Here is a 23742-nt window from a genome sequence, read left to right on the forward strand (position 1 = left end):
TTTATTTATTAGAGAGAGAGAAAGAGAGAGCGCACGCGCAGGCGTGCACAAGCGGGGGGAGCAGAGGGGATAGGGAAAAGCAGACTCCCCGCTGAGCAGGGAGACCAATGTGGACGGGGCTCAATCCCAGGACTTTTGGGTCATGACCTGAGCCGAAGGCAGACGCTTAACCATCTGAGCCACCCAGGCGCCCCAGAGGTAAATATTTTTAAAAAATGAATTTTAGGGATCCTTCCATATAATGTGGAATTAATCTTAAGTATTTGCTAAAAACCTAAACTGGCATTTTCTAGTCATACATAGGTTTTCATCATTAATCAGCTTTGCCAGTTCACTTACAGGGTTAACAAAATTACACTTTCTTATCAAAAAGAGCAAAACCAAATAATTGTTTAGAAAATATTAAACACATATACACATATATAAAAAGAAATGGAATAATAAATCCAAATTCAGGAAAACAGTTCACTTGGTGAGGCAGTGTAGGAGAGGCAGGAGAGGATCAGGGCACAAAACAGGTTTCACTATATTGATATTTTATTTCACTGTTAGATGATGGACTCACAGTTAACAGTTTCTACGACTTCAAAACATATATGGAGGAGGTGGGAGGGCGGATGGCTTAAATGGGTGACGGGTATTAAGGATGGCACTTGTGATGAGCCCTGGGTGTTGTATGTAAGTGATGAATCACTAAATTCTACACCTGAAACTAGTATTACACTGTGTGCTAACTAATTGGAATTTAAATAAAAACTTGAAAAGAAAAAAATATATTTGTATGAAGCAAAAAGCCACACATATATATGAATTAGTTTTATATAAATATAAATTTTATATAATAATTTAAAATATTCTGCTAAAATCCAGCAGTATTTCAGAGGAAAATAAATTCTGATTTTTTCAAATAACATAAGCACATGAAAAGATGTTCACTATCAGTCATTAGAGAAATGCATGAAAATCACGCGATACATCCCACTTACTACAATGGCTATAAAACAAAACGGAAGAGAAAAAACAAGTATTGGTTGAGGTTGTGGAGAAACAGGAACCCTCATATATTGATGGTGGGAATGTAAAATGATGTGGGTGCTATAAAAAACAAATGGTTCCTCATAAACGTAAACATACAATGACTGTGACTCAGCAATTCCACTCCTCAGAATATATTCAAAGGAAGTGAAAACAAGGATGCAAGCAAATACATGCAAGCCAATGTTTATCAGAGCATTATTCTCAATACCCAAAAGGTGGAAATAACCCAAGTGTCCATCAACAGATGAATGGATAAATAAAATGTGGTATATACACATAATGGAATATTTTCAGCTTACATAAGGAATGAAGACTTTTTTTTTTTAAAGATTTTATTTATTTATTTGACAGAGAGACAGAGAGAGAGCACACAAGCAGGGGGAACGGCAGGCAGAGGTAGAGGGAGAAGCAGGCTCCCTGCTAAGCAGAGAGCCTGATGTAGGGCTCCATCCCAGGACTCTGGGATCATAACCTGGGTCAAAGGCAGACGCTTAACTGACTGAGCCACCCAGGCACCGCAGGAATGAAGTTTTGATACATGCTACAACATGGATGAATCTTGAAAACACTATGCTAAACGAAAGAAGTCAGACACAAAAGAGTTGAAAGATTATATGAACAATCTAGGATAGGCAAATGTATAGGACACAAAGTACACTAGACCAGAGGTTACCAGGGACTGGGAGGAGAGGGAAATAGGAATTACTGCTTAATGGCTACAGTTTGTTTGAGGTGGCAAAAAGGTCCTGGAAACAGTGGTGATGATTTCCTAATGTTGGGAATGCAATTAATGCCAATGAATCGCATATTTAAAAAAAATTAATAATGTGGGGCACCTGGGTGGCTCAGGAGGTTAAGCATCTGCCTTTGGCTCAGGTCATGATCCCAGGGTCCGGGGATCGAGTCCTGCGTCGGGCTCTCTGCTCAGCAGGAGCCTGCTTCTCCCTCTCCCTGCCGCTCCCCCTACTTGTACTCTCTCTCCCTCTGTCAAATAAATAAAATCTTAAAAAAAAATTCCTTAAAAAAATAATATACAAATAAAATTTTGAGTTTACATTTTAAATGGGAGAAGTGTACGATATGTGGATCGTATCTCAATAAAGCTGTTAAAGAATGAACTTTAGAATCATCAATTTTCTGTATGTTGGAATTTTTCTTTTCCTTTTTTATTTTATATTATTTATTTGTTTTTTTAAAGATTTTACTTATTTATTTGAGAGACAGAGTGAGTGAGTGAGAAAGCACACAAATAGGGGCAAAGGGAGAGGGAGAAGCAGGCTCCCCTGCTGAGCATGGAGTCTGACACAGGGCTGGATCCCAGGAAGACCCTGAGATCATGACCTGAGCTGAAAGCAGACGCTTAACCAACTGAGCCACCCAGGTGCCCTCTTTCTTTTCCTTCTTTTAAATTGGTAATGTGAGATAACCTCTGAAAGACTGCTTAGGGTCAAATTGTGGAGAACTTCTAATGTGAGGGTAAAGATTTTTGTACTTCATATCTGGACAAAGTTGTGTAATTATCAAAAGGGAGTGATAAAACACATGTTTTAGGAAGGCATATGCAGTAATTAACCACCTGATTTTCACACAAAAGTAGAGAAGACAGGTAGACTTGTGTAATACTAAAAAAGTCCAATACAATATTCTAGAGAAAAGATATGTAATGAAAAAAGATGGGGAACAGTAATCAAAACACCAATATAACATACTTTTTAGTTTGAAAAATATGTAGAAATTAAAGGCTAGATAAGCCATTAACTATTTTTCCTCTTTACTTCTATAAATTGGCACTATTAGAAAACAACAACAAAGCCACGACAGATCAGCATAGGAGCACAGCCTAAAGACTAACAGTCTTGAAAATTCATATGACAAAGAGATAACCACAAATACTGTTTCTAATTTTCACTCCAAACACAATTACTGAGCACATATTTATAAATTAAGTTTTCAATATTGCTAACTCTTGAAAAAAAAGAACATAGATGAATATTCTTTCCTACCTGACCTTAATGATCTCTTTAAGACTCCTAGAGTCAGGAGTCTGACAAGAGTAATTATAATTTTCAAAGTTCAAAAATAATAATGCCAACAATAATGCAATTAATAAAAACACAAAACAGACATTAATCAGCAGACATTTAATGTTAAATGTTATAATATGAAATACTTGTACAAATTATAAAGCAATCTGTATAAATGTTAACATCTTATTATTATATTAAATCATGAAAAAGATCTAAAATATTTTTCACTTATTTTTTCCCACCTACTTAAGAGTTCTTTGGGAATAAAAAGAAAGATTTACAAACTTTATTTAAAGATTATTTATTTATTTATTTGACAGAGAGAGAGAGAGAGAGAGGCCAAGTAGGCAGAGCAGCGGGCAGAGGGAGAGGGAGAAGCAGGCTTCCCGCTGAGCAGGGAGCCCGATGCGGGGCTCAATCCCAGACCCTGGGATCATAACCTGAGCCACCCAGGCGCCCCTACAAACTTTATTTAAAACAGTAAAGTCAGATCAAGGTAAATTTTAGGAGTGAGGTTATCAAAGATACATATTAAGCAAAGAAAATATCACTTGTTGAATTCTAAACATGAATCAAATGATTGCTATAACAAATAGGAATATATGAAAAGTTAGTTTTAAATATACATATGTATATTCTTAACTCAGTTTTACCTATGCTAATTTCTAAGAACAATTAACCATTCCTGAAAAATAAGTACTATGTTTTTAAAAAGGGCAGCGATTTGGAATATAAAATATTTTTATATTTCAGCCTCTTCAATGAACCCTCCAATGAAAAAAATTAAGGTTTAAGTTCATTATCTATCAGTAAAATTTTTTAGTCCTGAAAACTGTGGCTGTAAACTGATTATAACTCCTTCTAACAGTTGGCTTTTTTTAAGAAGGACAAACGTTCAGTTCCTCACCTTGTAATTTCATCATCTCCAAGCATTGCTTTTGAAACAGGTGAGTATCTGGCTGGTGATGCTGGTGTATGGCCCAAATAGGAAGATGGGCTAACATGGTTATCAACAGGTTGAGAAGAAGCTTCAAAATAAAGAAAGTAAAAAGCACTTTAAGTGAAATGAGCCATTCAGTACTGCATTTGTGAATTATCAATTTTAAGGTTAGTTAATGTATATAATTCATATCCGCTTATTTACGTAAGTTCGTAGAAAAGACTTACCGGGTAAAAATTAGACAAGCTCAAGTTTCCAGGTAAAAACTAGTATAGATACTCAGATCAGTAAAGCAAACTTATACCATTTGGTTTCTCTTGAGAAAACAGAATTAAAAAGTAGTTTTACATTAACTAATTTGCACAGTGAAATCCAGGAAAGGTCATTTAAAAGACTGTCCTAGAAAAGACTATAATACAAAATCTAAAGTACAGTAACTTAATTTTTGTGATAAGTCATTCTGCAGGTTGTTTAAAAAAATTTCTATTACTTCAAGTTTAATTGTGAATAATGAAAACCAAAAACTTAAAAATAGGCTCAGAAAGATTATGCTCAAAAATATTACAATAAATTAAGGGACTTCTGGCTTCCAGTTTGACATAAAAGAAGCTTGGAAGTTATCACTCTCTGTTCTAACAACAACTAAAAAGCTAAACTAAAAATTCAATAACTCTTCTTAGATCCTTAAGATAAGGGGGATGACAGGGCAAACTCCTGCCCCCCAAACTGGAGAAAATGGTAGGTGAATACAGAGAATTATAACTTACCAGGGCAGAAACCTCTGTGGGAACTAGTGCTGGGGTAGAGAAACCTGAATTGTAACTGGCAAATTGCTGGAGGTTCAGTATGAGCCAGTAAAAACACTCCTGGGGAAATGGACCCTCAAATCTATGGTCAACTTTGACAAATCAGGAAAAAATATCCAATGGAAAAAAAGACAGTCTCTTCAATAAGTGGTGATGGGAAAATTGGACAGCTACATATAGAAGAATGAAACTGGGCCATTCCCTTACACCATACACAAAGATAAACTCAAAATGGATGAAAGACCTCAATGTGAGACAGGAATCCATCAAAATCCTAGAGGAGAACATAGGCAATTACCTCTTCCACATCGGCCACAGTAACTTCTTTTAAGACATGGGTCCAAAGGCAAGTGAAACAAAAGCAAAAATAAACTTCTGGGACTTCATCAAGATAAAGCGCTTCTGCACAGCAAAGGAAACAGTCAACGAAACTAAGAGGCAGCCCACGGAATGGGAGAAGATATTTGCAAAGGACATTACAGATAAAGGGCTGATATCCAAGATCTATAAAGAACTCAAACTCAACACTCAAAAAACTAATAACCCAGTCAAAAAATGGGCAGAAGACATGAACAGACACTTATCCAAAAAAGATATAGAAATGGCTAACAGACACATGAAAAAATGCTCAACATCAGTAGCCATCAGGGAAATACAAATCAAAACCACAATGAGATACCAACCTTACACCAGTTAGAATGACAAAAATTAACAAAACAGGAAACAACAAATGTTGGCGAGGATGTGGAGAATGGGGAACTCTCTTACACTGCTGGTAGGAATGCAAGTTGGTACAGCCACTCTAGAAAACAGTATGGAGGTTCTTCAAGACATTAAGAATAGAGCTACCCTATGACCCAGCAATTGCACTACTGGGTATTTACCCCAAAGATAGAGATGTAGTGAGAAAAAGGGGCACCTGCGCCCCAATGTTCATAGCAGCAATGTCCACAATAGCCAAACTGTGGAAGGAGCCAAGATGCCCTTCAACAGATGAATGGATAAAGAAGATGCGGTGTATCTACACAATGGAATATTATTCAGCCATCAGAAACAATGAATACCCACCATTTGCATCGACATGGATGGAACTGGAGGGGATTACGTTAAGTGAAGTAAGTCAAACAGAAAAAGACAATTATTATATGGTTTCACTCATATGTGCAACACAAGCAATAGCATGGAGGACCATAGGGGAAGGGAGGGAAATCCAAAGGCAGAGAAATCAGAGAGATGAACCATGAGAGACTATAGACCCCGAGAAACAATCTGGGGGTTTCAGAGGGGAAGAGGGTGGGCGGATGGGGTAACAGGCGGATGGGAGGGCAAGTGCTGTGATGAGCACTGGGTGTTATACTTAACTAATGAATTGTTGAACACTGCATCAAGGACTAATTATATACTATACAGTGGCTAACTGAACATAATAAAAAAAAATATGGTAAACTGAAGAAAAAAACCCCCAAAAACCAAAAAACCAAACAACCCCTCCCCAAAACCCAAAACACTCCTGGGGGACCCTGTTACTGGGGGAGCCCACACATTTTTGAGTTTTACCTCCTGGATCTCTACCAGGCTCACAGTGAATAGTGGAGAAAAATCTTGTGCTGCCGACAGGAGGAAGGGAAAACAAACCATTCTGAAATACACAAGAGCATTCTGTTTTTCATAACAGAGTCTGCCCTCAGGAGAAATTATCAAAGCCTAGCCTGCTAGGGTTTTATCAGAGACCAGTGACCTGGGGTAAGGGAAATAACTCCAGTCCACTCTGGTCATCCTATCCACCTAAGGGAGGAAGTGAGAATACTGAGAAGCACTGGGTAGCTTACATTCCAGAGGTGCAAACTCATTAAAAGACTTGAGACCTGATCACAGGACTAGGAACACTTTCCCTCCCCAACACCTTATCGTCACATTACTAATGGCCTATTTACAGCAGTTCCTTTTACCCAGTACATCATGCCTGGCTATCAGGAAAAAATTACAAGACATAATAAAAGGCAAAAACACAGTTGGAAGAGACAGGGCAAACATGAGAACAGACTCAGACATAGCAGCAATGTTGGAATATCAGACCAGGAATTTAGAACAACAATGATGAAGGGTGCCTGGGTTGTGCAGTCAGTTAAGCGTCCAACTCTTGGTTTTGGCTCAGGTCGTGATCTCAGCATCATGAGATCAAGCCCCAAGTTGGGCTGGTGCTCAGTGTGGAGTCTGCTTGAGACTCTTTCTCCCTCGCCCTCTGCCCCTCCCCCCTGCTCTCTGTCTCTTTCTAAAAAAAAAAATAAAACAACGATTAACATGCTAATGGCTCAAGTGGATAGACAGTATGCAAAAACAGATAAGCAAGGTAAGCAGAGAGGTGGGAATTCTAAGAGAAACAAAATGAAATACTAGACAACAAAAACACTGTTAACAGAAATGAAGAATGCCTTTGATGGGCTTATTAACAGTCTGGCAATGGCTGAGAAAAGAATCTCTGAATTTAAGGATATCTCAATAGCAACCACTAACACTGAAAAGCAAAGAAAAAAAGAGAATGAAACAAAAGAAACCCAAAACAAAATATCCAAGAATGGTGAGATAGCTACAAAAGGTGTAACATATAAGAAATGGGAATACCAAATGTAGAAGGAGAGAAAGGATGGAAGAAATACTTGAAACAATAATGACTAAGAATTAACATCAGACATCAAACCATAGATCTAGGAAGAAATATTTGAAACAATAATGACTAAGAATTAACATCAGACATCAAACCCATATAAGAAATGGGAATACCAAATGTAGAAGGAGAGAAAGGATGGAAAAAATATTTGAAACAATAATGACTACGAATTAACATCAGACATCAAACCACAGATCTAGGAAGCTCAGGAAACACCAATTAGGTTAAATGCCAAGAAAATTACATGTAGAAATATCCTTTTCAAATGAGAGGGAAAAAGGTGGGGGGAAGGAGAGGAATCTTAAAAGAAGTCACAGGGAAAAAAAACCCACTATACTGATAGAGGTACAAAGATAAGAATTACATCTTACTTCTCAGAAACGAATAGTAGTGACACTGTATTCAACTACATTTGCTTATGTGTGTGTATATATATGTGTGTGTATGTATATGTATAAGTGAAATGAATGTCAGCAATGGTACAAGGGATGGGAGAGAGGAATTAGTTTTATTTTAAGGTACTTATACTACCTATGAAGCTGTATAGTGTTAGTGGACTTGAATTAGTTGATATGTATATTGCAAACTCTAGGGTAACCACTGAAAAAAAGTAAAGCGAGACTATAACTGTTAAGGAAGGAGAGAAAATGGAATAAAATGTTTGAATAAAATTGTAAAGGACAGAAAAAGAGTGGATGACAAATACAGAAACAAGAGCAACAAATAGAAAACAGTAACAGATATAATAGATATTAATCCAACTGTATCAATAATCACTATGAACATCAATGGTCTAAATGCACCAATTAGAAGACCAAGATTATCAGAGTGGATCAAAAACAAGACCCAATTATATACTGTCTATAAGAAAGGCACTTTATAAAGGCACACATAGATGAAAAGTAAAGGGATGGAGAAAGATATTACCATTCTAACACTAATAAAAGGAAGTGGGAGTAACTACATTAATTTCAGACAGAGAAGACTCAAAATAAATAAAGTTATGAGGGATAAAGAAGGGCATTACATAATGACAAAAGGGTCAATTCTCCAAGAAGATATACAATCCTTAACACGTATGCATCCAACAATAGTGTCAAGCTATGTGAGGCCCAAATGAGAGAACTGCAAGGAGAAACAGATGGATGCACACTCTTTTCTTATACATGGACAGATATATGAGGCAGAAAATCAGTAAGGACATAGATGAACTCAACAATATCATTAATCAACAGGATATAATGGACACCTATAGACTACTCCATCCAACAACAGAACATACATTCTTCTTAAGCTCACATGGAGCATTCACCAAGACAGACCACATCCTGGGCCATAAAACACATCTTAGCAAATTAAAAAAAATAAATCATACAATGTCTGCTCTCAAATCACAATGGAATGAAAAGAAATCAGTAACAAAATGATAGCTGGAGATCTCAAAATATGTAGGGATTATATAATACACTCCTAAATAGTACATGGATCAAAAAAGAAATCTCTGGAGAAATTAAAAATATTTTGAACTAAGTGAAAATGAAAACATGGTATATCAAAACTGTGGGATAGAGTGAAAGCAGTGCTAAGAGGGAAATTTATAGTATTGAATGTATTCAATACTATAAATCTAAAATGAGTCATCTTAGCTTCTACCCTATGAAACTAAAAAAGAGCAAATTAAAATAAGGAAAGAAATAAAAAATTAGAGCAGAAATCAATGAAATTAAAAAACATGAAATCAATAGAGAAAATCAGTAGGACCAAAAGCTGCTTTTTTTTTTTTTTTTAAGATTTTTATTTATTTATTCATGAGACAGCAGGCTTCCAAGGAGCAGGGAGCCCGATGCGGGACTCGATCCCAGGACTCTGGGATCATGACCTGAGCCAAAGGCGGACACTTAACCATCTGAGCCATCCAGGCGCCCCCAAAAGCTGCTTCTTTGAAAAGATCAATAAAATTAGTAAGCCTTGAGCCAAGCTAAGAAAAAAAGAGAAGAAAAATTATTAATATCAGAAATGAAAGGAGGGGACATCATGACAGATCCCATGGACGTTAAAAGGAAAATAAATATTACGAACAGCTCTATGCCCACAAAATTTGTAACGTAGATGAAATGGACCAATTCCTTGAAAGACACAATCTGCCAAAACCCACACACACAAAATAGACCATCTGAACAGCCTATATCTATTAAAGAAACTGAATCAATAACTGATTGCCTTCCAAAACAGAATCTATCAGGCCCAGCTAGGTTCACTGATGAGTTCCACCAAACAAGTATTTAAGGAAGAAATTATACCAATTCCCTATAATCTCTTCCAGCAGACAGAAGCCAAGGGAATGCTTCCTAACTCATTCTATGAAGTCAGCATTACCCCAGACAACAGAACCAGACAAAGAAATTACAAGAAAAATAAACAACAACTACAGAACAATATCTCTCATGAACATAGATGGAAAAATCAACAGACTATTAGCAAATCAAATCCAACAATGTATAAAAAGGACTGTAAACCGTAAGCATATGGGATTTATCCCAGGTATGCAAAGCTGGTTCAACATTTGAAAATCAATTAATATGATCTATCACGTCAACAGGCTAAAGAAGAAAAGTCACATGATCAATGGATGCAGAAAAAGCACTTGATAAAACCCAGTATCAATTTATGATATAAACTCTCAGTAAACTAGGAACAGAAGGGAGTATCATCAACTTGTTAAAGTGTATCTATAAACTTAAGAGTGAGAAACTTGAAGTTTTACCATTAAGAAGAGGAACGAGTAAAGAATGTCCTAATGTGGTAAGACAAGAAAAGGAAATAAAGGTATATAGACTGAGAAAGAAATAACAGAACTCTTTGTTTGTAGATGTCATGATCATTTATGTAGAAAATCTGAAAGAATCGACAAAAAAACTCCTGGAACTAATAAGCAATCTTAGCAAGTTTGCAGGATACAAGGTTAATATATATGAAAGTCAATTGCCAAAAAGGGTCAATTGCTTTCCTATATACCAGCAATGAACAAGTGGAATTTGAAATTAAAAAGACAATACCATTTACATCAGCACCCCCAAAACGATATACTTAAGTATAAATCTAACAAAATGTATAGAAGATTTATTCTATGTGAATAAAACAATAAAATTCTGATGAAAGAGATCAAAGAAGAGTTAAATAGAGAGATATTCCATGTTCATGGGTAGAAAGACTCAATACTGTCAAGATAATTAGTTATTTATTTTTAAAAGATTTTATTTATTTGACAGAGAGAAACACAGAGAGAGAGGGAACACAAGCAGGGGGCGTGGGAGAGGGAGAAGCAGGCTTCCCGCGGAGCAGGGAGCCAGATGCGGGCCTCGATCCCAGGACCCTGGGATCACGACCTGAGGTGAAGGCAAGACGCTTAACGACTGAGCCACCCAGGTGCCCCTAATTAGTTCTTTTCAACTTGATCTACAGATTCACTACAATCCCAATCAAAATACCAATAAGTTATTTTGTGGATATTGTCAAATTAATCCTAAGGTTTATAAGGAGAGGCAAAAGACCCACAAAAGACAGCAAAATATTGAAGAACAAAGTCGGAGGACTGAGACTCCCTGAGTTCAAGACTTCCTATAAAGCTAGAGTAATCAAGACAGTGTGGTACTGGAAAGAGAACAGAAAAATAGATAAAAATGGAACAGAACAGGGAGTCCAGAAGCATACTATAAATATAGTCAACTGATCTTTGACAGAGGGGCAAAGGCAGTATGAGCAAAGACAGTCTTTTCAACAAATGTTGTTGAAACAATTGGATGTCCACATGCAAAAGAAAAAAAAATGAATCTAGACATAAACCTTACAAAATTAATTCAAAGTGGATCACAGACCTGAATGTGAAACACAAAACTATAAGACTCCTAGAAGATAACATAGGAGAAAACCTAGATGACTCTGGATATGGCAATGACACCAAAGGCAGGATCCATGAAAACAAAAGAATAAAAAAGCTAGATTTCATTAAAATGTTTCTGCTCAAGGGCGCCTGGGTGGCTCAGTTGGTTAAGCGACTGCCTTCGGCTCAGGTCATGATCCTGGAGTCCCGGGATCGAGTCCCGCATTGGGCTCCCTGCTCACCAGGGAGTCTGCTTCTCCCTCTGACCCTCCCCCCATCTCATGTGCTTTCTCTCTCATTCTGTCTCTCAAATAAATAAATAAAATCTTTAAAAACAAAACAAAACAAAACAAAAAAACAAACAAAAAAAAATAAAATGTTTCTGCTCTGAAAAAGACACTGTCTAAAAAATTAAAAGACCAGCCACAGACTGGGACAAAAATATTTGCAAAAGACATACCTGATAAAGGACTGTGGGCCAAAGTATAGAAAGAACTCTTAAATTCAACAGTAAGATAACTCAATTTTAAAATGTGCCAAAGACCCTTAACAGACACCTCACCGAAGACCAAAGATGGTGAATAAGTATATGAAAAGGTGCTCCACACCACACGTCATCAGGAAAATGCTAATTAAAACTGTTGTACATCTATTAGAATGGCCCAGATACCGAACAATGATAACATCAAATGCTGGTAAGAACGTGAAACAACAGGAACTCTCATGGCTGGAGTACAGTCAATTTGGAAGACAGTTTGGCCATTTCTTATAAAACTAAACATATTCTTACTATCTGACCCAGCCATCATGTTCCTTGGTATTCACCAAAAGGAGATGAAAACTTATGTCCACACAGAAACCTGCCCACAGATACTTAAAGCAGCTTTATTCATAATTTCCAAAATTTGTAAGAAACCAAGATGTTCTTCCACTGGTGAATGGATAAATAAACTGTGATACACCCAAAGAGTTATTCAGCACTAAAAAGAAAGGAGCTATAAGCCATGAAAAGATATGGGAAACCCTGGATGCATATTACTATGTGAAAGAAGCCAACCTCAAAAGGCTACATACTGTATGATACAAGCTATATAACATTCTGGAAAAGGCCAAACTATGGTAAGAGTAAAAAAAATCAGTGGTTGCTACAGGTTAGAGGAGAGAAAGAACAGATAGAAGAACACAGGATTTTTAGGTAAGTGAAACTACTCTATATGATTCTATGATGATGGATACAGGTCATTATATATTTGTTCAAACCCACAGAACGTACAATTAAAAGTGAAACCTAATGTAAACTGTGAATTTTGGGTAAGATGTGGCAATGTAGGTTCATCAGTTGTAACAAATATATCATTCTGGTGGGGGATGTTGATAATAGGGGAGGCTATGCATGGATGGGGGCAGATGGTGTTATGAGAAATTTCTCTACCTTCTGCTCAATTTTGCTGTGAATCTAAAATTGCTCTAAAATATAAAGTTTATTAAAAAAAAACCTCTATGCTCTGATACCAGCTCAGTTCTGTCAACCCAATTTATAATTATGCTTTTTTAAGAAAAGATTTATTTATTTTAGAGAGAAAGCACACAAGCATGCACGCGAGTGGGGGTGGGGCAGAGGGAGAGGGAGAGAATCTCAAGCAGACTCCCCACTGGGCACAGAGCCCAGTGTGGGGCTCGATCATAACCTGAGTTGAAATCAAAATATTCTTTTTAACACTTGCATAAAAGAATGGAAACCTGGTAAAAAGCAAAAATAAAAAATAAGCAAAAACTATCTCTTGCTTGGTTCCTTTTTTAAAGATTTATTTATTTATTTGACAGAGAGAGACACAGCAGGAGAGGGAACACAAGTAGGGGGAGTGGGAGAGGGAGAAGCAGGCTTCCTGCCGAGGAGGGAGCCCGGTGCTGGGACCTGAGCCGAAGGCAGACGTTTAACGACTGAGTGACCCAGGTGCCCCTCTTGCTTGGTTCCTTTTAATAATAGTAAATGTCATAGATAGGTTGTAATTCTAGTGAGATCTAAGAATAGAAAAAAACTGAGCTGAGTGGCTCAGTAGGTTAAGAGCTCCACTCTTGATTCGGCTTGGGTCACGATTTCAGGGTCATGAGATCAAGCCCTAAGTCAGGCTCCATGCTGAACATGGAGTCTGCTTAAGATTCTCTCTCTCTCTCTCCCTCTGCCCCTCACCTATTTGCACTTTCGTGCTCTCTCTTTCTAGAAAAAAAAAAAAGAGAAAATAAACAATACATTTCAGTTGTAATTTTAAAAATGCAACACATCTGAATTATTTGCATCGTTATCAAAACCCACTGAAAGCAATATTTAATTTCCTGAGGCTTTATGATAAAGTTACAAAGCATTTCAAAACTTAGCTGTAATATACATTACTTAACCAACAGTCTCTTCTTTCATTATATATGGTCTTCTATGCACAAAGCATTATAACACAATCAGAAGTACAAAAATGCAAGGATCATTAGTTCAAAGTTTTATAGTGGCTTGAGAGGTAAAAGGAGTGCGAAGCGACCAGTGTAAAAGACAACTGCTAATAAACGATATCATGGCTTACTGGAAAAAATGTATGCTCTATGAGCATGGGTACATCTCTCTCTAAAAAGTTACAATGTCTACTGATAGTATAGGGCTTGAAGTTTACTGTATCTTTCATTTTACAGGTTTGCAGTACTCTACAGTAACTCTTTTCTGTCTAGTTTGTATTTAAGATGCTCTTCTGCATTCAGGCCAAAGGGCTTTCAATCATGGCTCTTGACTTTCAAAGTCCAAAGTCTTTTCTGGGTGATAAGCAAGAGTATCTTGTGATTTTCAAGGGAACTGGCATGTTGCTCTAATGCAACAGACACTCATGTGAACCTCTGTAATCACCGGCCTTTTAAAGTCTAGAGTTTACTGATTTTTGACTCAAATTTCTTTGCCGCATTATCAATTCTGGTTGGAACAATGACAACAATATACAACTGGACAAGAAATTCAGTCAACTGCACAAACCAGAAAAGGTACTTTTTCCCCTGCCATCTCCAGACTGTGTCTTTATTCAATGGATCTTTTCTGGAAGAGTCATTCTTACCTATAAGGCATAGTATCTCAACACAGAAGAGACTAAAAATTAATGTTCTTATCAAAGAAATGACATCCCCTAAGAAGGATCAGATAAAACAATGCTATTTTCTATACCCCACATCCTAACTGAAAAGATTCCCCAGGGAACTACAAAACAAGGGAGCCTAATTTTTTGTCCTTAGGTATCAAGGTTAATGATCCAAGCCCTCCAAGGTTTAGAAGAGAAGCAAGTGGAAGTACTTGAAGTAAAAGTGGAAAGAGATCAATGACCAAGTCAGAAGTTCAATGAGGCCTTCCAGCTGAAAAGAATATAAATTAAAAGCAAGAAGACACATAATGCACCAGAATGAGCATTCTGATGTCATCAGAGAAACTATGTTCTCTGTTAGATCTAATGGACTTTTTTTTCTTTCAATAAGAAAACTACTTATATTCCTGGGTACCCTATTTTGGTTATTATCTATATTTTGGTTACAACCACAAGAGCATGATCCTATCTGAAATTTATGGTCATAGCAAACTACAGTTTTGTACTTCTCTCCAGCGATGTTCTGCTTTTTTAGGGAGCAGGAATGAAGGAAGACAGCAAGTTGAACCTTGGCAGGGATTCTGCCAAGGAGGAAGTGGGGGTGGGGGCAAGGGAATAGAAGATATGTGCAAGGAAGAGAGTATCATGACAAATCATGGAAGCTAAGCTAAAAAACATAGACAAATGGAGACACAAGGGGGCAATCAAGTTGTAGTGTCAAAGGATGGAAGGTTAAAATGAGGATGAATTGCTAGAATAGGGATAAATGAACTGAGGTATGCAGTCAAAGAATTGAGGTGGTGAAGATAGTGATAATGAAAACATCTAAAGATTTATTTATTATTAGAAATAGAGAAAGAGAGAGGGAGAGAGAAGAGAGCACATGGGGCTGGGGAGAGGCAGAGGTACAGGGAGAGAGAGAATCTCAAGTTGACTCTCCACAGAGCATAGAGCCTGACTCAGGGCTCAATCCCACAACCCTGAGAACATGACCTGAGCCGAAATCAAGAGTTGTGGGCTTAACTGAGACACCCAGGTGCCCTGATAATGATTAAGATATAAATTATTATATGGAAGCATGTATTTGAGGTGGAGTGGAGGGCAGGATAGTTAGGAAGAAAAGAGATCAAGAAACAAAGAGGCCAGACTGTTGAATAAGTCATCAGTGTGAATTTTGGCTGGACATCACTAAGAATGACAACATGAATAGTAGTGGCAAGGACAATGGGGCTGACACTAAAACCTTTAGTGACTAAAGCCAGATTGATGAGGAGGACACTAGATGACAACATAAGGGATAGGTAGTAAGTTGGAGAGTCTGATGACAAGGACTTCAGAAACGGTGATAGGTAAAAATATAATTTCTGTAAAAAGTTTTTATTTTATTGTTTTAAAAAGATTTTATTTATTTATTTGACAGAGAGAGAGATATCACAAGTAGGCATAGCAGTAGGCAGAGGAAGAGGGAGAAGCAGGTTCCCTGCTGAGCAGAGAGTCAGATGCGGGGGTGATCCCAGGCCAAAGGCAGACGCTTAACCGACTGAGCCACCCAGGCACCCCTGTAAAAAGTTTTTAATCACAAATGCCTTATTGAAAAAAATATTTTATTTATATGAGAGAGAGAGAGAGAGAGAAAAAGCGCATGCATTCAGTGGAGGGGAGGGGGAGAGGATCTCAAGCAGATTCTGTGCTGAGTGTGGAGCCTGATGCAGGGCTGGATTTCACAACCCTGAGATCATGGCCTGAGCTGAAACCAAGAGTTGGACGTTTAACCAACTGAGCCACCTAGGTGCCCTGAATCACAAATGCTTTTTAAAAAACACATAGATAGGGCGCCTGGGTGGCTCAGTCGTTAAGCGTCTGCCTTCGGCTCAGGTCATGATCCCAGGGTCCTGGGATCGAGTCCCACATCAGGCTCCCTGCTCAGTGGGAGGCCTGCTTCTCCCTCTCCCACTCCCCCTGCTTGTGTTCCTGCTCTCATGCTCTCTCTCTCTGTCAAATTAATAAATAAAATCTTTAAAAAAAATAAATAAAAAAAAATAAAAAACACATAGATAAATGATATGAACAGCCTATGTGGTATGAACGTGGGCTGGAAGTATATAACAAAATTCATAATTGTAGTTGCCTAAGAAAAGAGGGGGAATGGAAATAGAACCTTATGGAAGAGCTGAACTAGCAAGGGTAAGCAACTTTTTCACAATGTTCTATTACTTCAATAGATGAGAAAAAGAAAGATTATATATCTATGCCTATAAGGAAAACAACCAATCATTATTTAATTATTACTCTTTAGGACTAGCTCTTCCATTTTTTATATATTAGAATACGTAAAAAGGGATAATTCAATTAAAAAATAACAACTATTTTTTTCAGTTCGACATATAAAAGCAGCCTGGCTGTTTGTATGTTTGGTCATAATCAGGACACCAATTCTCAGTTCACAGAACAATTGTTACAAATACGCTATTGTCTTGAATACATAAGGCAGCATAATAAATAAGACTGATATTTACACTGGTGCATAAAATAGTTTATTAGTGAATTTGCATGTCTAATCACAAATAAAAATACATAAAGCCCTTATATAAAGTTCATGTGTAAGACCAACTGTATGTGAGAATGTTTAACAAGTAGCAAAGTTCTGTTCTGACACAAATGAAGTATTAAAAAAAAAGACATCATCCTTCTCCATTAAAGAGACTGAATACTATTTTAAAAGGTTCAGTTATCCTTGAGTAATTAATAAATCAATGGTTAGATAATGAAGATGTATCACTGGAAGACAGTATATTCATTTCAAAATATAATTTATATTGAACTTATAATGATTAATGACAGTAACGAACTTTGACAGTTTTAAAACTGGAAACTTGCGATTTATAAAACCACAAATATTCTAAAATTCTACAATTTAAAGGAGAAAGACTTGGAAAAGCAGACTACGGAGAGTACATTTAAGGTCTCTGGTACACACGGGTGCTTCTAATATTAACTCAATGCACCAAAGAAATAAAACTTCCATTTTTCAACAAATAGAAGTACAGTATTTAAATCTTATCCCAGCTTGTACATTAAAAAAGAAACCGAAAATCAAACAGGAAACTTAAAATTACATTAGTACTTTTCATAACAGTTCATTTCTAGGCAACACAATTGTACTGTATACAAATACAGTTAGGTAATACACTAGGAGTTTGTACAAAAATAATATCTGTGCTCACATAACAGAGCACAGAAAGGCTCAAGTTGTAGAAATATTTAATGTTAGTATTTCTTAAAGTGTAGTCCATGAACCAGCAGCACCAGAAACCTCAAAATTACCATGGTTTTAAAAGAATTGCTTGTTAAGTTTCTGCACTACATTCCAAAACTATTAGAGCAAAACAAGAATGTGCATTACTTGCAAATACCTTTGGTGACTGTTACCTATATAAAACTTTGAAAAAGGACACACTCTTCTTACTATCAAGATTGATTTAAATTTGATTTTTAAAAACTATTTAGTTAAAATGCTTAATATAATTCCTTTAAAATATTTAAAAATAGGGAAATATGATAGATTTAAGCAAACAGACTTACAGCTGGTGATATCAGGTGGTATATAGCCATCATTCATATACATACTTGTGGGTTTTGCCACTTTCAAATAAACAAAATCAGACGTGTTCTTTAAGGCAGTTACTGCTTCTTCATGAGTAACTTCTTCCAAACACACACTATTCACCTAAAAGAATATCCCAAAAGACATTTGTTTTAGGACATTTTCACTAGCTTTCTCCTTTTTGGTTATAAACAGTTATACCAAAACACAGGGAGAAAGCAGGAGTGATTTAAGGAATATAAAAGTATGTGAAAAGAAAATACCCATTTTTACTATCACATCAGGAAGTTGTTTATGTGTGTTAATGAAATAGCCAATCTTAATTCCAGTCCCTATTCCTCCCAATCTCCAAGCCTATTCCTTCTTCTACTCTAAGGTATTTATGAATATATGTAGGTATATTTTAGATTTTTTTTTAAGAAAATGAGACTATATTAAAGTTTTTATTCTACAACTGGATTTTTAATATAAGGTATCTAAGAGATCTTTCCATGTTGGGACACATAGAGTTAAAAAACTGTTGCACAGTATACCACTATGTGGTTATATCATAATATATTAAGCCATTCCAATATTAACAGGTATTTAAACTGTTCTAAATAAATGACTTCTAATAAACTTACACTCGCTAGCAAAGAATATGAGTGTATCATACCCATCTACTCAGGCTTTTGCCAATACCGAACAGTATCAATTTATAAAAAAGCTTGTTTCAATTTGTACATTAAGTTTTTACTTTCACTGCTTAATTAATAGTCGAGACTTTTTTCAGTTATTAGTCATTCATCTATCTCCTGTTATAGAAACAGAACTGACCTTGCTAAACTTACTAGTTCTATCAGTAGGTTCCTTAGGATTTTCTATATACATGTAAAACTATACTTGTAGATGTATTCTACTAATTTTTACTTTTTCCTTCCCAATCTCAGTGCCTTTTTATTTTCCTGCCTAGAGTCTTCAATACAGTCTGAATAAAAGTCGTAGTGGTGGCTTTCTAGACATCTGTCCATTTCATCTAAATTAACTAATATGTTGGCATATAATTGTTCATAAATAAAAGTATTTCCTTATGTCCCCTCTTTTATTCCTACTTTTAGAAATTTGAGCCTTTTTCTCTCGATCAGTCTAGCTAAGGTTTGTCAATTTTGTTCACCTTTCCAAAGAACCAAGTTTTGGTTTATCTTCTCTCTGGTTTTCCTGTTCCCTATTTCATTAACTTCTAATTTTTATTATTTCCTTCCTTCTGCTACCTTTAGGTTAACTTTGCTCTTCTTTTTGGTAATTTTTTTTTTTTGGCAAAGAAATAAAACACCATAAATGTTTCTAATGTTTTAAAATTACAATGTACTAAACAAATACTCATTTCAGTATATTCCTCATTTCCCTAATTTGTACCTGTGTAATTGACAGGAGAGTTTTTAATGTTCTGACAAAAATTTTTAAAGGTCACAGAACAATCATTAACTTTCGCCACCAATTATTAATGCTGCTTTGCAGGGTTTCAGCCACATGGTCATTTTTATGGTCCCACACTACCATGTACAATGAAGGACTGCCTGCATTTTGAAATATACAGCTGTGGTATACTGTTCCTTTGGTGGCCTGCAGTGAGCCATGCATCTTGGTATTCATATCCCTGTAAAATCCCTTCCTACAGTGAACCTTGCTTGGCTATGTAACTAGCTTTAGCCAATGAGACATTAGTAACTGTGATGCAAAGAAAGGACTGATAAATGCCACACACGGGAGCCTGTCTTTTGATATGTCCCTCTTCTCACCATCCTGTGAGAAGTCTAATGTAGCCATGTGGGGGAGACCACTGGCTAACAGTTCCAGCTGAGCTCTCACTTGACAGCCAACCCAACTTGTCTACCACATATGATTGAACTTCGAAGTTGATTTCCTGGCTCTGGCTCAGCTACCAGGTGACATTATGCAGAACAGAGACAGACTGTCCTGGCTGAACCCTACCCAAATTAGAGAAGTGTAAATAATTACTGTTGTTGTTTTAGCCACTAATTTTTGTGTTTTCTTAAGCAGAGTTAGATAACAGATAAAAGAGCTGACAAGATTTGCTAAGGGATTCAATAAGGAGTAGGAAGGAGAATGATCCTGAAGTTTTAGACCTGGGCAAATAGAAGGATAAAGTTCCCATTTCATGAGATGTGAAGATTGTGCAAGGAACAGGATTTGAGGGTGGTGGGTGGGGTGTAGGATGAAACTCAGAAGTTCATTTTTAGATATATTAAATTTAATCTGACTCTTGAGACATATGAAAGGAAACTAGATGAAATCTCCTAGGGCTTTTCAACTGTTTTGCCAAGAACCACTGTTAAAATTTTTTATATTCCAGCTGAGCATAAAATATATGTGTATGTGTGTAAAAATAAAACTGAAGTCAGAAAACAATACTTATGCCTATCATGTGCAATGAGACAGTAAGTTATTTGACCACCTATCAAAAAGAAGAAAAAGTGTACAAGGACCAAGTCCTGTCTCACTTCAATGTTTAGAGGTTAGGGAGAAGATGCACCAAAAGGGAGAATGAGAAGTAAAGACTAGTGAGATAAGAGGAATACCAGGAAAGAGGATGGTAACTGTTAAGCAAAATGGAAAAAGTGTCTGAAGGAGGAAACCGTGCCGAATGCCTGATTGTCAATTAAAATGAGAACTAAGAATTTGATAATTTCAGTGGGATTATGACAACCAAAGCCTTACTAAATGGTCAATCAGCATACACTGCTGGCTTCCCAACCACTGAAACCTATTCTGGAAAAACTATAAAAGAAAACATGGTATCTAAGAAATTAAAAAGTACAAATAAGAAACTCAGTGGAGAAAGAAAGCTGTTTTCAACTGCTGTGTGTGTGTGTGCGCGCGCAGAAAAGCACTTCAAAGTCAGCTCTTTCCTCTTCCCCATTATTAACCTGAAAACAATCGGCGTATCTCCTTGCTGCAGCAATAAGCAGTACTGGACAGCATGTACAACAAAGAAATCATTTATATATTGCTGACAGGAGTGTACATTTTTATAACCGGTTTGGAAAACATACTGTTTTTGCTATAATGTTACTAAAAGGACATTCCATGACCATTGCTTAGGATAAATAGTTAAGTGAAACTCTTGTATGTACATGTTCACCAGAACACACAGCAGCTCTCCCTAGCAGAATTATTAACACTACCAAAAAAAAAAAAAAGGGAAATAACCCAACTCTCCACTATATTAGACCTAGTTTATATGCCTTTTCAGATTTGCTTGAGCCTACCTGCCCACTAGGCTTTGGCTGTGTGCTACTGGAGAGTCCTGGCTACTGCTTCTCTCACCTTGTCTCCTGCCATCATCAGCTCTTTCACTCTCTTCTAGGGTAAGGACTGTGCTTGGGTATGTTGTTCCATAGAGTGAGAGCTGTAAGATATCAAAAGCCTGTGTCTGATCTGTCTAGATCACTGAGGCTCTGGTTCTTTCCACCACTTCTGAGTTCAAAGGAAGTACTATGCCATGGAGTATGGGAGCTGGCTTCCCTAGCATTTGCCCAGAGGAGCTGAGTAAAAGTCCAGAAATTTAGGACAATTAGCTCCATGGGGTAGACTCTACCAAAGAAGAGACAGGGAGACAAATCCTTTCTTTTCCCTGGACGGCTGGATCTAAAGTTTAATAGTGTCACATCACCTGCCTGGAAGACTGTCCTATATGACAGTCAATCAGAGACATTTTCTTATGATATTATGGCCAGCTCAGAAACATAATAGCTTGTAATGACTTTCCCTTATTCTCTGCCTCTCATTTCATTTTCACTCACTCTAACTTTCTGAGATTATGCTTCCCAACAAAACCTTAGCATGGTAGCTTTTCTTCAGGTTATTTTTCCAGGGAACATAGACTCGGACAGTTATTGATGAAGACTGGACAAATAAACTGCAGTATAGTTCCAGAACACAATATTATGTAGAGGTGAAATGAATGTATTTTAGCTCTAGGCAACAATATGGATAAATCTCAGTAAACCAATATCGATTAAAAAAAGTATTAAAAGACTACATTCAGCAAAGAGCCTTTAAAAAAATTTTCAGAATATTAAACAAAATATTTGGGCATATGTATGTGATTAAACAATTTTTAAAAAGCAAATGAATAAAAACCACAAATTGTTGATATTCTAGTTTTGGGTTGGGTAGACTTTAGCAATTTTCATTATACTATAATTAAGTTAAAAAAAAGGAAAAAAGTCACATGAAGGATGACACTATTTAAACAATTCTGTGCATCGAACTCCCTAACCCTTCAACAAAAAAGAAAAAAAAAGAGATAGGGGAAAGCTAGCAGAGGGGGAGAAAAAAGAGCTAATAAGATAATACCAAGAATAATTTTTCAGGTTTTGATTAAAGCATGATTAGTATTCACTTAAACATTTTTGGCAAGTAGAAATTACAGTTTAAAAAAAAGAGAAGACATCAAAATGATTTTTAAAATAACAGATTTCTGATACTCACTGCTAAAAGTTTATCTCCAATCTGAAGTTTACCATCTTTATGTGCTGCACCTCCTTCAATTATTTTGGTTACATAGATGCTATTATCCCCAGGAATATGTTGATTTCCAACACCTCCAGCAATGCTGAACCCAAGACCTGTTTGGAAAACACGAGTTTTGAAATTTCATCATTTAACGTGAATTTAAATCCAAAGAAATGGTTGAAAACTAGAAGGTGATAGTCTATTCACACTCATGTTTTTTTTTTAAAACACAATAGAATCTATTTGCTTTTTTTTTTTTTTAAAGGGGGCTCAAACTCACAACCCTCAGATCAAGATCTGAGTTGAGATCAAGAGCTGGCAGATGCTCAAGTGACTGAGCCACCCAGGTGCCCCTATGTGCCTACTTTTTAAGTCTTATGTATTTGTTTTGTAGCCAGTGGACAATTTTATATATATATATATATATATATATATATATATATATATATATATATAAAATATGGTGTTCCTATAGTTACAAATAAGTTCCTTCCCCCCCTCCTCAGGTTACTCCTTAAAGTCTTTTTGTAAATGTATTTGTTTGTTTCAAAGAGGCATTATAAAATTATGTTTCACTTTTGCTGCCATCCTGATTGTGCTTCTAACAGTTCTAATGCCTTCACAAGATTAAAACAATTGAGAAAAATAATAAAATTTTTGGTGGTGGGCAGAACTAATAAGCTTCAGATATGTGGATAATTTTGTTCTTTTTCCAATATTCTGTGAATTACTTTTATTTTTTTAAAGATTTATTTTAGATAGAGTGAGCTTGATTGTAGGGGGATGGGGTGGAGGAGGTGGGGAGGGGCAGAGGGAGAGTGAGAGAGAGTTTTAAGTAGACTCTGCCCTGAGCCCAGAGCCCAGCACAGGCAGGATCACACAACCCTGAGATCAGGACCTGAGCTGAAACCAAGAGTTGGATGTTTAACTGACTGCACCACCCATACGCCCCTTTACGAATTTTTTAAATGAAGAATTTCTGTAATTCATAAATCCCATAGCTTTAAAACCAGACAAATTAGTAGCTCTCTATTCCTTTTTTCATTTGTTGGAATACTACTTCTTCCACGAAGCTACAAATTAGAATCAGTATTTCCATTTATCTTCAATCCCATCAATGTTTTCAAAATTCAGATATCAAATATGAACTG

General features: G+C 36.5%; 1 protein-coding gene across 10 annotated transcripts in view; it reads right to left on the reverse strand.

Annotated features, from left to right (window-relative positions):
• DLG1 (discs large MAGUK scaffold protein 1) overlaps nucleotides 1-23742 on the reverse strand; it is a 258605-nt gene that overhangs the window by 75260 nt on the left and 159603 nt on the right. For all 10 annotated transcript variants that reach the window (XM_073895197.1, XM_025876309.2, XM_025876298.2 and 7 more), the window contains 3 exons: nucleotides 22568-22704; nucleotides 18052-18196; nucleotides 3973-4093 (listed from right to left, as the gene is read on the reverse strand). In XM_073895197.1, coding sequence (XP_073751298.1) covers nucleotides 3973-4093; nucleotides 18052-18196; nucleotides 22568-22704 — 403 coding nt within the window. The remainder of the gene's footprint in view (nucleotides 1-3972; nucleotides 4094-18051; nucleotides 18197-22567; nucleotides 22705-23742) is intronic.

The sequence above is a fragment of the Callorhinus ursinus genome, unplaced genomic scaffold (genome assembly GCF_003265705.2).
Source record: "Callorhinus ursinus isolate GAN/ISIS: 27379988/994484 unplaced genomic scaffold, GSC_fseal_2.0 scaffold1, whole genome shotgun sequence".
Taxonomy (NCBI): Eukaryota; Metazoa; Chordata; class Mammalia; order Carnivora; family Otariidae; genus Callorhinus; species Callorhinus ursinus.